This window comes from Clinocottus analis, unplaced genomic scaffold, assembly GCF_023055335.1.
Source record: "Clinocottus analis isolate CAN_PGR_092001 unplaced genomic scaffold, fCliAna1.0.p SCAF_13, whole genome shotgun sequence".
Classification (NCBI taxonomy): domain Eukaryota; kingdom Metazoa; phylum Chordata; class Actinopteri; order Perciformes; family Cottidae; genus Clinocottus; species Clinocottus analis.
The window spans coordinates 10,829,588-10,845,000 of NW_027175854.1; the positions used below are offsets into that span (position 1 = coordinate 10,829,588).

General features: G+C 40.7%; 1 protein-coding gene across 9 annotated transcripts in view; it reads right to left on the reverse strand.

Annotated features, from left to right (window-relative positions):
* Positions 1-2,904: 2,904 nt before the first annotated feature.
* The window catches only part of tcf4 (transcription factor 4), a 201,910-nt gene continuing 189,401 nt past the window's right edge, over positions 2,905-15,413 (reverse strand). For 5 of the 9 annotated variants that reach the window (XM_068573318.1, XM_068573322.1, XM_068573319.1 and 2 more), the window contains 4 exons: positions 11,885-12,038; positions 10,516-10,745; positions 9,840-9,978; positions 2,905-8,262 (listed from right to left, as the gene is read on the reverse strand). In XM_068573318.1, coding sequence (XP_068429419.1) covers positions 8,214-8,262; positions 9,840-9,978; positions 10,516-10,745; positions 11,885-12,038 — 572 coding nt within the window. In that variant the 3' untranslated portion in view covers positions 2,905-8,213. Of the gene's footprint in view, positions 8,263-9,805; positions 9,979-10,515; positions 10,746-11,884; positions 12,039-15,413 lie in introns of all 9 variants that reach the window. The other 4 variants (XM_068573324.1, XM_068573323.1, XM_068573320.1 and 1 more) reach the window with 1 other exon arrangement.

Genomic DNA, 15,413 nt, shown 5'->3' on the forward strand with positions numbered 1-15,413 from the left:
ACATCTGTGACATTTGAATATTTTTATGTACTAAACCATATATTTCACTTTTATATTACTTATGGAGTTCAATACACCCAAATACAGCAGTTTTGGGCTTTTTTTCATAAAACAAGCTATGATTTAAAGTTCTATATAGCAATCACTTTGCAAATGCGTCCACAAAACAAATGAAGCTTCTGTGGATCTTCTTTAACCGCTCTATACCTTCCTTTTCCCTCTACGGCGTACAGAATGAGTATGAGAAGAAAGAGGCGCTCAAAGCGCTGCATTATAAAAATGGCACATTTATTGCTACAGAACGGTCATGAACATGAACCTCATTGAATCACGACAAGATGAGAACCAACAGCCAACTGTGGGGCCGGTACGAGAAAGAATAAAACCGTCAGCACAGAAATCAAAGAGAGCCTGTTCCCCCGACACCTCCACTGATCTGCAATAATAACTAAGCGTCATAATAATAACAATCATATCAACAATGACAGCAACCATAAGGACAATAATAGTTAAAAGTATAAAGTAAAATAATACAACAGTAACCAGAAATAATTAAGAAAATGGGAAGTGTAAAAAATACAATGGAATACAGATTTGAGGCACTCAGCCAAACACTGGGGGGAAAACGGCTGTGTTTTTATGTTTTTTTTTCTTCTTTTAATTTTCTGATATTTGGCCTTTTATCGGGACCCGTCACACAGGAAACCTCACAGGCTCGTCTTCAGTAACACATCTTAAAATATTATCAAATAAAGTAACAAATTCATCATTCATTTTTAGAACATTTCCAAAAAAAGTGGAATATTTTTATTGTAGTTATTCTGTTTTCATACAGTAATCTGCCGTTTTTTTAAATTTTTTATCTACTTATTCTATTCAGTATTCATGGTATAAAAGGATTGCCCCTGCAAAAAAGAAAGCCAAGTATATTGTAATTTATAACTGATCAACTTTAAATTTGCTTATATAATAGGGTGCTCTACGGCTAATCAATAGCAAAAGAGTACTCGACAAAGGAAGCTTTAACCAAAAGCCCAGGCACTGATTTCAGGGTCATTCTGATGTGTGTGTTTTTTCCTTTTCCATTTCATCACTGAATCGCATCACAAGGAACAAGAAGAAGAAAAAAGGCCAAAGTTCATATATTTTCACCTTGACATATGATTATTATGCTGAGAATGAAGCATGTCTTTTAAAAAGACAAAGAGGACATGCTGAACTGTAAGAGGACGAGTCTCCGTCTCCTCGTGTCGGTTTGTGTAGTTATGCTTATTGTTCATTGGGTCGTTGGAAATCCAGTGTAATGTGTTCCATGGGGATATTTTTTAATCCGTCAATAAATTGTTCTTTTATATTTCTAAATTTGTATTTAAATTGATTATACTTTAAAAAAACAAAAACAAGTGGGGCCTACTAATTCCTCCACCGTATCCTGACTCAAACCACGGCCCCATGTTGGATTAGATCGGTACAGGTGGTTGATAATTTATACCACATTTGCTGCGATTAAATTCTAAACTTTTCAGAGAAAATGCAAAGTAGCCATCCGTCCTCATCTCAAATACATTCACAAAAACCTGACACTTCTAAGCTGTGTTCCTAAAAAATCTGCATCAACTCCAAATCTGTCTTTCCACGTGTTTATTGAATAGCAACGTTAAAAGGAGACAGCGTGGTTGGAGCAGCAGTTTGCATTGAAGCTCTTTGTTGCGTTGCCAGGTTTGATGCTGACCAGAGGGCTCAGGAGTTGTTGGAAGGGTTTCTTTTCTTTTCTTGGAGTTATGCAAGCAGTTGCCCTCCTTGCAGTCTTTGTGCTAAGCTAGGCTAGCGCATCCCGGACCTACCTCTGTAATGGACACACAGGAAGGAAATAGATCTGACTGGAGAGGATGTGTCGTTGGGAACCAACTGCAAAACCATGTAGCTTAGCGTCAAAAATATCAACTATAAGCTAGAATTTATTAACATGTTAAATGTCAAAAATGTATTAATTTGCGACTGCTAGTATTGACTGTAGCATACTGAGCCCAAAGAGCACATGATTTAATAGATTGGAAATATAACTTCATAAACGTGAGCTTATTACAGACCCTAAAAGTAAGATGGTCTCAAAATGTAGAAACATTTGGTTACTTGGTGGAAGGCTGAAGCCAGAAAGACAATTAAACTTTGGAGCGGATCAGAATGACGGGGAAGAAATGCATTATTTTATATATTTTCATTGACTTGGCAAGATAGGACTTACTATCCTTATAGTTGAATTACTTTTCAAGGCTCCTTTGGGATTTAGAATCACCTGCGATGTATGTATTTAATAAAAACTAGAATACTGGTGAGGTTTAAGAAGCTTAGTTTCCAAGAATACATTTATTTATTTTTCAACATATAAGATGGTAATATGTTCTATATATATACATATACATACATATATATATATATATATATATATATATATATATATATATATATATATATATATATATATATATATATATATATATATGTGTGTTCTGAAATATTGGCAGGAGTTTTAAATGTTTATTTTCTTTCGGCAGTGGCTCAGTACGACTTGAATGTTGGGTCGAGGTTTAAGAAATTAAAACAGCTTCATTGATTGTTTTCTTTCTGTCCGAGGAATGATACTTATCTACAAAAGAAATGCCATGTTGACATCCAGACTGGTCATTTGTATAAAATGTTTTAAGTTATTTATATTATTTAGTGTCAAAATCTGCAAATGTCATTTTGAATGATACAAATGTACCAAATGTGTTGTGCTACTGATGTTGGTTGCTCTACTGCCTTGAGTTTATCCACACGTGTGTTCACGTGTGCCATCATAAAAAAGAGAGAAACAATTCCTGTTTCTGATATCGCAGAGAAAACAAAGGACAGGAGTGGCCATTTTGAATTCAACTCATTATTGTAGTAAAACTGGTACAGAGTAACAGCTCACAAAGCTCATGGCACAGTCACTGAAGAAGAGAGATGAGGTGTGTATGTACAACAAGGAGGGACAAGAAAATAACTTTTGGCTAATAGAAACATCAGGGGTAACATAAAAATGAAGATACTGTAATTCAGGAGATGACTTGATTATACAACAAAGAGAAAGTACAAAATGAAGCATTGCAAAAATAACATTACGCAAAAAATACATTGAGCACTTCCACTGACAGATTCAATCCTCGTGTTTAACCTATAGGTCCAATTCAAAGCAGCTTCTCCTTTTGACAAAAAGCTCAATTTGTATGGCAAACACGAAAAACAAATGACTGAACCTGCCTTGCACATGATCGGAAACCTTTTTGGGAAAATAGCTGATAAGATTGTTTGCTGACGACCTGCTTTTTTATATTAGAGACACTCCAATCTTTTACAAAATGTTCATATATTAATCTAGAATCAGGTGCTGAGGGTGTTTCATTTCATCAACATTTACAACCCATCCTGAAGAGAAGAAACGCACAGGAGTCAGAGCCGGCACTCTACGGGTCCCTCAGCTCAATTTCTGCTTAATTGCAGAAATTAAGGCCTGGAGATGAGGTGACAATTTCAATTTCAGTCTAACATAAAATCATAGATTTTGATAAACAAGTCTGTGACAATTTATTATATTTTATTACCATTTTTGTTAAACCTTTTTCATCATCAAAATGAATTTAGCAAAAACCAAGTAGTTTACTTTTGAGTGTTTTTAAGAATTCACATTGACTGGAACAAGTATTTGTTTTTGTTTTCTTTGTTCCTTCTTGTCAATCAAAATAAATCCTCAGATGCGAACAATAGGCCCCTCTCCGGCTCTGACACGAGTGATTCTTGGTGTTAGCTAAGAGAATAATTTGTCTTTCGCTCCAGTCGGTCGACCAAAACCACAAACAGTACTGAGCACCACGGACTGAAACTAAGGGATGGCACCTGGCTACTGAAACCGGACGAATACAAGCTCACTAAAAATGAAAACAAGTTCATCATCACTGCCTATCACTGGCAAGTCCTCACCCCACAGGAAATGTTTTATGACTATTTACACTGTTCTCTGCAAAAAAATACATTTAAAAATGGTAATGTCATGAGGCATGGAGAATTAAACAAATATCATTTATCTTTTATGATTTCTGATTCCTCCCACAATCCCTCAAGATGTTTCCCACAGATATAAACATAATGTTGAAAAATAAAAAAAAGTTATTCTGAACCTTTGACCTCACTACATTTTCAATGTGACACATTTTTTCAACACAGACTGAATTTTACGTTTTTCATATTTTAACAAAAAAACCGATACAACATATTTCTAAAACACAAAGTAACAACGGTCTACATGTAAAAATATAACTTTTACATACACAATTTCAAAATAATGGTAAAGTTTGCCATTTTGTTGCATACAATTTACAAACGTCTGTGTGTTGTTGCCTTGGAAAGTGAGTGGAGCTGATGGAACTCCGGTCCCGTTTTGTCCTGCGCAGGGTGCCGTACTAGTCAGAGTGTGTTGTCATCGGCATCAACAGAGAACACAACAAAGTCAGCTGAAAAACACTGAGGGGCCTGGCCAACTTCTGCCTGTTCAGTCCTTGAGAAAATAATTCTTCCCCAAGCAAACGCTCCCTTGCAACAGAACATAAAAAAATAACAGAAAAGGGCACCCTCCTTATATATTGTATATACTTTTTTGTACATTTATATATAGATTGATTTACTCAAATAGATTCTTTTCCAGTTTCCGTGCCTTCCTGTTGATTGGGTAGGATTTGAACCTTGTCAAAATGACCATCGACAGAGAATAATGCTGTCAAACCGCGAATTGTGTCGTTTTTTTCTTCTTTTTTTTTCTTCTTTTTTTTCTTCTTTTTTTTTTTTTTTTACATTTTCTATAATATACATGTAAACCAGAACAGACAAATAAAAAGTAACAGGAGAAAAGAGTCTTCTTAAAAAAGCAAGAGAGGGAGAGAGAGCGAGAGAGACAGAGAGAGAGACAGAGAGAGAGAGAGAGAGAGAGAGAGAGAGAGAGAGAGAGAGAGAGAGAGAGAGAGAGAGAAAGAAAATCTGTTTTACAACATACGACCACACACTTTGTACTGAAGACTACATTGGCTTAAGGACAAGCCGATCAAATATTGATAAAAAGCTGATAAGCTATATTACAAGAAGAGACGCATTGTTCACCGTGGAAACAGGGCTGGGGCTTGGAACAGGAAGGGTTTGGGGGTTATGGAGAACTTGAGGGGGAGGAGGGGAACAGGGATGGGGGCTCATCTTGCTAAATCAAGCGTCTGTCTTATTGGCTCGAAGCCAGATCACGCCGTCTACTTACATATAAGCGTACAGCACATTAAAGTTTTACAGTTTAGTTGTTTGTTTTTTTTATCCAAAAAATACTTTTTTTTCCTTTTTAGCTTTTTTTTAAATTCCCAGGTCTGGTAAAAAACCTGACTGCATAGAACCTAACAACTAAGAACAGGTTTCCCTAAGCTTGCATCCTATTAAAGACCAGGTAAATGTCCTCCTCTGGCAACTCGAATGATATGAACTCTAAAAAGGCACATCGGTAGAAGTGTGAATGTTCAAATTGCATCTGTGGGACCACTTAGGTGGGGCACGAGGCTGGGGAGAGGGGCTCGGGCTCTGGTTTAGGGATCATAAGGCTAGGGTCAGCAGAGAAGACAGAACTGGGACTGGGTTTAAACAAAGGCCTGGATTGAGAAGGCTCAAACTGGGGCGATGGTAAAAGGGGACTTTCAGATTGACACCAGAAAACAATGGACGTTCTTGCAGATATTCCAATTACCTTCCCCTGTCGTGGAAAAGTAGATCGTAATGCATAGCAATGCAATAAACACTTTGTTTTCTTCCTGGCCCGTCTAGTCTGGATTAATCTATTCCAGGTCACAGTCATGACTTTTGCCATTACCACAGTACCGTTTTGTTCTGATTTCTTTCCCGATCTTGTGTCACTCCTAAGTCAATGCTCTTCCAAACTTCTCCACAAGAAATCTGGTTCAGTACTGATCTGGTCTCATGTGATTCAAATATGCCTATGTTTCGAACGCACATGTAAATAGAGCATACCAAGGTAATCAGAATGTCTGAACCCTTGGTCCGACATGCCAGACTCAAGACCAGATCTGAGGCTTTAGTCTCTACGTTGCGATGCCGACAAGAAGACAGCGTTCAAAATGTTGCCAGACATCAACATCACAACAAGATTGCAAGGTCAATACAATTGGTAGCAGCTAATGTCAATCAGAAAGTCCCCCAAGGTCTTTACTCGGGGTAGGGTCGTCCAGAGTTGAGGTTAGAGGTTCAGGGTTTTTGATCTGCCAGAAACTAAACCAGAAAATGAGGGAACCAAATGAATCCAACACACAAATGCTGTGACTACTGCTGCTTGGCCCCCAGAAGAAAAGAATACACCCCTCACCATAATGATTGCTCCCTTGCTTCCCCTGCAGCGGTGCCATTGTCTAGAACAATAGCTTCTTCCTGCTCTGCCTCTATCTCTAGCTCCTAAGGATGTTGGCCCACTTAAATCATTTCCCCTTAGCCTTCAATGACTCGCAAAATTCTCATAGTTCGGGCCTTCGAGGACATCCGGATCACTCGATTCAAGTGATCGTAATTCAGGGAATGTGCTAAAACATGGAACAGAATTCACTTGAGTGCTCAGTGCAGCCCTACTTCCTCTCATCCAGCCACCCCATTTGTGTCATCTGTCCATCCTCCCAACCATCTGCCCAGCAATCCCTCGGTTTCAGCAAAGGCCTGGACACCGATTAGAACTCCTGCGTGCTCTGACCTGTGGGCATGCTGACGAATGTCTGACAAAGGACTCCGGGATGTTTGCCCGAGCTCTTTCTTTCTGTCGTCATTTTTGCATTTGCACAACAAAACCCACAATAACAATCTTGAATGAAGGTGTCAAGAAAAGTCTTTCCTTCTTTAGAAGTACACTTTTTCTTTACTGCATGATTCTTCCTTCATGTTTTTTCGTCTGTAATTCTAGCTTCAATAATTGAAATGCATCAGTCCCTCAGGAGTCATTCACTGATCGATTGATTAACTGATTCAATGATTGACGGAGTATTCTCTTCCTCCCAGTCGATACACACGGGCCACTTGTCCAGGCTTTTGTATTTGTGATCACACTAAAAAGTGAGCAGTTTGTACAATTGTGCCACTTGCCATCAAAGTTGGCTTAAAACACAAATAAAAATACACAAAGAGATTGAACTTTTTTTTCACATTGGCAATCTACTGTAATTGTTTGCAGGTCAAGAGGGAATGCATGAGAAAGGGAAGAATAAGTTGCCCCCATTTTTTTCTGTTGATAGTCAAAAAGTGTTTGCAAACTTAATTGGTTTGTTCAAATGACTCGGCACCTAATACCTTTTTCTCTTAAATTGATACTTTGATCTGTGGAAAAGTGTGACTTGTAAGTATAAGTAGGCAGCTTGCTTTTGCAATATTCTTGACATTGTCCTGTTTTTTTGCTTCTCCGTGTGTATCTATCTGACTGGTTTGCATCCAAGAGGAGATCAGGCACAGCTTCATCCACAGTGTGGCGTTAGATTGCCATTCAGTCAGAGCCGCGCTGAAGCTGCATTCGACAGCTGCGCAATGTTGCTTTAAAAAAAAAGAAAAGAAAAACAACTCTTTAAAACACTTTGTGATATGTTTTGCTCCGTTCTGAACAACCCTCCGCAACCCGTACCCTCCTCACTGCCGCGTCCTCTTGCACTTTTTTAACAAGTTTTTAGTCACGTTTGTTTTTCTCATATATATATATATACTATATATAGAACCCTTTTTTTTCTTTAAAACTGGGAATGCTCACAAAACAAGGAGTACAAGAAGAAGAATTTCTTGGATGATGTGATTCCAAAGACTTGTCCATTGGTGTAACTTTGTGTCAAAAGCTCCCACAGACCGCCACTTTGTAGCGGCCGTGTGACAGCGGCCGTTTAACGTCTCCACAAAGCAGCATCCAGTTCCCTTCGCTGGAGATGCAAAGTGACGACAGCGACTAATGTGACTCTGCAGTTTGTGTTCTCGACGGAAAACTGAGACGAGGGTGAGGAAGAGGATAAGAGACAGACGAGAGGAGAGAGAGAGAGGCTGATCTGATGGGTCAGGCCGCAGATCCAGAGATCGGAGGGGAGATAGGGGAGGGGGGGTCGATCGATTGACGGGTTGTCAAGGAAACGCTGTCAGAGGAAGTGGTCACTCATCATCTTGATGAACTCTGGCACCTTGGACCTGGAGAGACAAAGAAGAAACAAAAGAAGAGGGGCGGGGCGAAGGTGGGTGAGGGGTCACAAGTACTCGCACAAAAACACAGATAGAAACAAGTTTGCTGTGACTGTCCCTCGGCTATTTCTGATAGATATATGGATGGATTTTGAAATTTGGTTTACAGCAGATGACCAGTGTGGGTTGATTCGCAGATAAGCTGTTGTTGAAGATTGTTGTGAAGGACACAGGGAAGCTCCTCCCCTTTCTCGACGCTTCACTGTTGAACCGGCTCAGACCCCTCATAGTGGTTGCGGTATTTCTTTCACCCCACATAAAAAATATGTGTTGAATAACTGATGTCGAAAGGAAGAGAAACATATTTTTAATCTTCTGTATGTTTGCACATATGAAAAATGAGACTTTTGAAATCCTCTTGAAGTGTCAGAAAACAAAGTGTTGGGTTAGTGTTTGGTTTGTGTGTTCTGGAGAAACATGGCGCTGCAACACTCTGTGAAGAGGAGTAACAAATGTAGCGTAGCACTCTGGTACAGCGCTACATCACTTCTGGAAGGGGTTTCACTTGTGACCCAGCCATGACGGGCTTGGTCTTAACTCTTCTTAAGAATGTACATTTTAAGGAAGCAAAGTAACTTTAACATATTGTGGACCCAGATACTGTATATATTTAGTAATGGGCGATACAACACAGTTTGAATCCGATCAAAGGCGCTTCCTCACAGCACGGGTCAAGTCGTGCATTTCAAGTTTTAAGTTTCATGAAACCTGAAACCCGCACAAAAACAATCCCATTGTCTCCACAAGAAAAGTCGTTTCTTAATTTCTTTCACTGTCAAGCTTCTGCAGATAAGAAACTGGGACTGGCTTCGGTCCCTCCTGCTCTTTATCAAGGACCTTTGCTACCTCAGGACTACAGAACATCGGGAAACTGAATGAAACAGCTGATCTGCTCCACAACCCGACATGCAAACACAGGTACAATGTGAATGTTTAAAAAAGTTGCAGAACACAGAACAGAGACAGACACACACAGTCACACATCAAAATCACACTTACTGCCAATCTGTTGTTACAGTGTACCCAGACCAGACAGAAACTCCTGTTCTGGCCTCTGATTTGATTGAGTGGAAGCCATTTGACCTCAATGGCTTTTGGTCGACTGGTCATTTTTAACCCTTTGTTTCCTCCCCCTGGAACTGTTTTTACGCTTAACAAATAGAAGTTTTGTTTTGTTTACCAATATTTTCCTGACCACCTCATTTATATTAGCCAATAGAAATGATTCATTTATATTTTGGTTTGATGATATAAATGGCTATAACACATCTTTAAAGTCATGTTTTTGTTACTATCATTCTGTTCAGCAGGAAACTAATGGTTAAAAATGACACAGACATTATGACAAATGATAACTTTGCCATGTTTAAATGTTTTAAGGATTTAGAAACTTCAAGCGGTTTGCTTGAAGTTTCTGGTTTCTGAATTCTGATTCTTTGCTCTTGAATTAAAGGTACAACAACAGATTAGTGTATAAGTGAAACCTTCTGACCATTCAGGGGGGAGGAGATGTTTCTGCGCTTTACATTTGTCCCAGGGGGTTCGACACGTCGCTCATGGCGTGGTGCGCGGCAGCCAGTGAGAGGGGAGCGCCGTCCGAAGACACAGAGACCTTCTCCTCCTCGCGGCGCTTCAGACAGGCCGCCTTGGGGTTCAGGTTCCGCTCTGGACGAAGGACAGAGAAAAAGATTGGTATCATGTCTGGTATGTTTTTGCCCACAATGTATTCAAGTGAGCGCTGTCTTCGTGCTGAGTCATTCCACAACTAGTTAGACTAAAGCCAGGGCCCAAAACTGCAGCCAGGTTGAACAGTCAACAGGTGCCACTGCTGCCCTCTCCTGGAGCTATTGTAGCACTACATATGCAGGATTTAACCTCATGAACCTGGATTACCATTTTAAATTCCCCTTGAAGTAGCTTAAAATAAAAAAAAAAGGAATATTTGAGATTTTAGAATATTACCAGTGTTTAAGATGCCAAATGTCACTGCGGCTACAGTTGCTTATTGAAAACAAAACAGCAACAAATCTCACATTTTACCACGTTCTTATCACTGGGATTAATTCAGACTTATTTTGGGTTATGGTAAAGAGTTTTCCTTCATGAACTACTGCAGTCAAAGAGGTTGAAGATCAGTGAGTGTTGAACAACAAGCTGCAGGATGCTCGTGCGTTTGTGTTTTTTCTTTCACATTAAACCGACCTCGGACTTGCTGCTCCAGACTGAGGATGACGGCCACGGCCTGGTGCAGGATCAGTAACTTGGTCTGAGGTTTGTCGCTCTTCAGGTGCAGCTGCACCATCTTGCCGAGCTCCTTGAACGCCTCGTTGATGTCGCGGACCCGCAGGCGCTCCCGCGCGTTGTTTGCCATCCGCCGTTCCCTCTCTCTCTCCATCTTCTGCTCCGGAGACAGGTCCTCATCGTCTGGGTTGCTACGGTGACCGACAGTGGTGGGCATGAGAGAAGGGAGGGTGGAGGAGAGCGGGGGGGAATGACACAAGGAAGAGGTTAGGATGGATGTTTCTTGAAATAACTTGACAATTATTACTATAATATAATTTTTTGTGCAACATTTTTCTTGTTTTTATGATCAAACTATTTGCATTGTCATCAATATCATCATGACCCCCAACATGATGTGCAATCTTTGAGTTTGGGACCCAGATGTTCTGGATGTTCCTCCCTCGATGGAGGGGTGGAGGCTGCTCAGCTGCATCCAGGACGGGAAATAAACACTGTGACCAACACTGATCTTTCTTCAAATATCATGAGTGGGTTTCATACCTGCCTTTGAAATATGATTCAAAGAAAACATTTGTTGAAGGCTTTTTGTTTCTCGCCAAAAAGCAAGAATCCTCATTACATTCGTCAAAGAGGTTCTGTTTCCAGCCGGGTTTGGTTTGGTGGTTTAGCAGAAGGACTACGTTGGCCCTCTCCAAGTGTTCAATGTTTCCGTTGATGTTTATTCCTCAGCTCTGAATGTGAGGCAGCACTTCTTTGGGAATATTGACTGTGGGCTTCACTCTGTTGTGTGAGAAACAGTTCAAACTTGGCTCAAGACCAAGAAGAGACTGACGGGGATGTGCATGTTCACCAGAAACCTCTCTTTGTATTAACATTTACAGTTTCCTTTGCTCAAATAACCTCAAACAAATTAAAAAATGAGAGAGATGTCTGGTGGACGTGACGCAGACAAGAGGTCTCTGTCTTAACTGATGTATTTAGCTGCTTCTCTTCACACTTGGTCACTTCATCAAAGTCCAGAGGCTGCTTCCCAAAACATCCACAGCTGTGTCCTCTCTGCAGGAAAACTAAGAAATACTGTTTATCTTTCTTTGCCTTAAAACAACAATTGGCCTCAGCTGATTTGTGGTTGCCGCCCAGCAGTGGAAGAGATATTTGGAAAAATGAAATCAATCTAGCGGTGAGTCAAGTCAATCTCGCTATCCTCGCCCTTCCCGCAGATGGTCACATTAGCGACATTTTGAACAAAGGAAGGTCTCGTGCTTTGGGTTCTGACGTGGTTTGATGGAAGCGAACGTCTGTGAAGTACCTGAACCTAGATCTTTACCTCTCAATTGATTTCAGGTCCTTGCTGTCGCAGTCGTCCTTCTTGTTGTCCATGGACTTTGGGTCCTGCAGGAGGTTCTCGTCCCCCTCCTCCTCAGACTTGATCTCCGAGCTGACGGGGGAGGAGCTCTGGCCCTGAAGGCCTCCAGAGAGCGCTGCAGGAGGAAGGAAAGCAGGGGTTAGAGAAAGAACATAAATGAATGCAATATTTGAGCACTTGTCATGAGGAGTCCGACAAGATCTGCAACGTTAGTGCCAAATGGATTTCACCACTTCAGATAAAAAACATTGGCTTATATTTGATGTGATTGCTGTCATAGTAATTGTTCTCAAAAAAGTGTTTGTGAAGGTTTAAGCTGTTTCGACTTGAGTAAAAGATCCACTTTTGCGCGACCAAGAACAATTACTCTGCTCGGGAAGCATCCGAGACAGAAACGGCATGGCGTTTTCTGACAGAGGAAGCTGGGGATGGATGAGGCAATAAAGTGAGGCGGGATATGAAGGTTGGAATTAGGAGAAACAACCAGAACTAAGAGAGGACAAGAGAGATTGTAAAAATGTGAATAAGTATAAGTATGTGGATCATTTTTTCCCCTAATATTGGTAACAGACAAAAATGTACATGTAGATGATTAAGGACTAGTTCTACTTTAAAAAAAAAGATTTCCTCCCAAATTCGAGCCAGGATTTTGCTGTTTCAACAGCGGTGCAGGCCTTTATCGAAATACAGAATATATCGTAGAATGTGAAAGGAGCAAAAAAGAAACAAAACAAAAAACGCTTATATTGAAACTCACAAAGTAACAGCGACACAAATAAACATCAACTTTATTGGATTGGTCAGATGATATGTGAGCATTTTTGTTGCGTTCATGCCACACCTTAGAACCCGTTATTAGCATCGTTGGAGTCGACATATCGATCATTTCTGGCAGCACCATCCCCCCACTCGCCATCAGAATCCCATAAGTCTCAACAACACAGTGAAGTGCTGCAAATCCTCCATCCCTGTCATCGACATCTAAATCCAATCCAACCTCCCCACTAACGCGCTGCGTTTGTATGTGAGTCACCAATACGAACACTATGTATTTAAAACACAGCATAATTATTTGGATGAAACGGCTAATTTAGGCAGGTTGTGGTTAAAAATAAATACAAAATTGAACATGTAAGTCGTCACGCTGCTGACTGCAGCGTGAACGCAGCATTGGACCCGCGAGAGCACCGCTCATTCACCAGGCGACCTCCAGGACGCCGGCATTGGGAGAGCCTCTGTGCCCTCCACGCGCCGCTCTCCTCGGCTGAACACAGCAGTCTTTATTTGACGCCTGTATGGATCCGACGCTGGGACGCTGCCAACTTCTCAGCCAACAGAAACACTCCGCTCTGTTCCCACACACACACACACACACGACCAGCGATCGGCCATTTTGAATCTCCGTCTGCCTGACTGGAGGCATTTTGTCTGCAGCTTTGAGTGACGGCCTGTGTTTGGTTTGTGTGCCAGCTTCTCTTTCCACACAATAACTGCCTGTTTGTGCGCAAATAGCTGCAGAAAAAAAAGTATTTAAACTGTGAAAAGTGTCTCTGTGCCTCTGAGTGAACCCAGACAGACACTGGAGACATTTGGTGTGTGTGTGTGTGTGTGTGTACACACATACTAACTCCGGGCCGATTTGAATTCTGACGTTTGTTTCGCGCTGTAAAAGTGACAAAATGAAGTAACCCAAAGACTAAATCGGCTTGTTTTAAATTCGCACAAAGGAAGTGGAGGAGTTGCTCCAATCTGCAAGTCATTGACGACCCTGAAAGCCAATTTCTTGCTAAAATTAGATACTTCTTTGTAGTTGCTTTGTTTTCTTTATTTTTTATAAATCCTAGTCACCTATGTACAAATATAATTAGTGTGACGATAGTGGCTGGTTTGTTTGGTCACTGTCAATCAAATCCGATCAAACACCCACACGATCCTGCCGAGGCGGATTAGCTTGAATTTTTTGACTGTTAAACTCAATGAGTATCACCTAAAAATGCACCTTTAAAGGTGTCGCTGATGCAGTCATGAATATTCAATGGTGGGTTAAGGTTGGGGGAGGAGGATAGAGACTGCTGGCAGAAAAAAGAAAAAAGAAATCTATATTAAATCTACATTTTCCCGTCCTGTTTCTTCGTGGCTTCCCCTGAAAGTGGCACAGTGTGTGACACGCATGTCGCATCATGTTCTCCAAACGTTGTTCTAATAAAAATAACAGCACACGACACGTCACCAAGCAAACGGCGCTCACGACTGACGGTTCCTCACCTCGTGAATCAGCTGCCGTCGCTTCGTGCTCGGTGCAATTTGAGCAAACTGACAATTAATGAAGTCGGTAAAATATAAATGTACTAATCACTATGGGAAATAAAATGAAATCACCCGACCTGTGTAAAATATATCAAATGTCATACGAATTTAAACGTAATATACTTTGAATACAAAAATAACTGTTTACTGATTTATTATTATTTTGAAATGGAGATTGGGAGAGGGGGGAAACCACGGCTCTGCTTGTGAGTTTAAGTCTTTGTTGCCAAAACCATTTTAATGCCCTCTATTTACAGCCTCTGTAAACTCAACTGTGTGTGTGGAGTAAGGAGCAACTTCTGCCTGTGTGTGTGTGTGTGTGTGTGTGTGTGTGTGTGTGTGTGTGTGTGTGTGTGTGTGTATGTGTGTGTGCGTGTGTGTGTGTTTCATGTGTGTGTTCCCTCTCTCTCTCACCTCATTACACACACTTGGCTCCGGCTGCCGCTCGCTGAACTTTCCCTGCCAGCAGACTCATTTTCAGCCTTTAAAAAACGAGCTCAGGGCTAATTTGCTCCACAGCGCGCTCATATACACTTCTCCTCCTCCATATTTATATCACCCATATATATATATATATATATATATATATTTATTTATTTATTTAAACCCCTCGTTAGGTTTTCTTTTTTTTTTCCAGCCCGAGACTCGCCAGCTGAGACCGACTCCACGCGTCAACTCTCTGATCCTCGTTCTCAACAGTTTCCTCATCTTCGTAGTCTTTCTTGTCATTTCATTCTTTTTTATTTTAATTTTTTTACCACTTTTTCATTTTCCTGCTGTTCCTTTTCATCTTCTTTGTTTTGTATCCTTCTCTCGTGACCTTGTCTTCCCTCTTTTACATTTCTTTCACATCATCTCTTCCTTATACATTTTCTTTTCTTTCTCTTCTTCTTCGTCACCTTGTTCCTCCCTTATTGATCTTTTCCTTCTTTCTCTTCTCTCTGAATCCTCCTATTTTTTGCAATCTGTTATCTGTGTTGTTGGATTTCTTGCTCTTCCTTCTCATTTATTACTTCCTCATCTTCTCTTCCACTTCAGCTCTCCCTGACTTGTGGTCATCTTCTACCTCTTTCTCATCATTTACTTTCACGTCATTCATCGTCCTTTTTTCCTTCTTTGTCTTCCTGACTTCTTTTCATTCCATCACTTCATCCTCTTAATCTCAATCTACTTCTGCAAATGA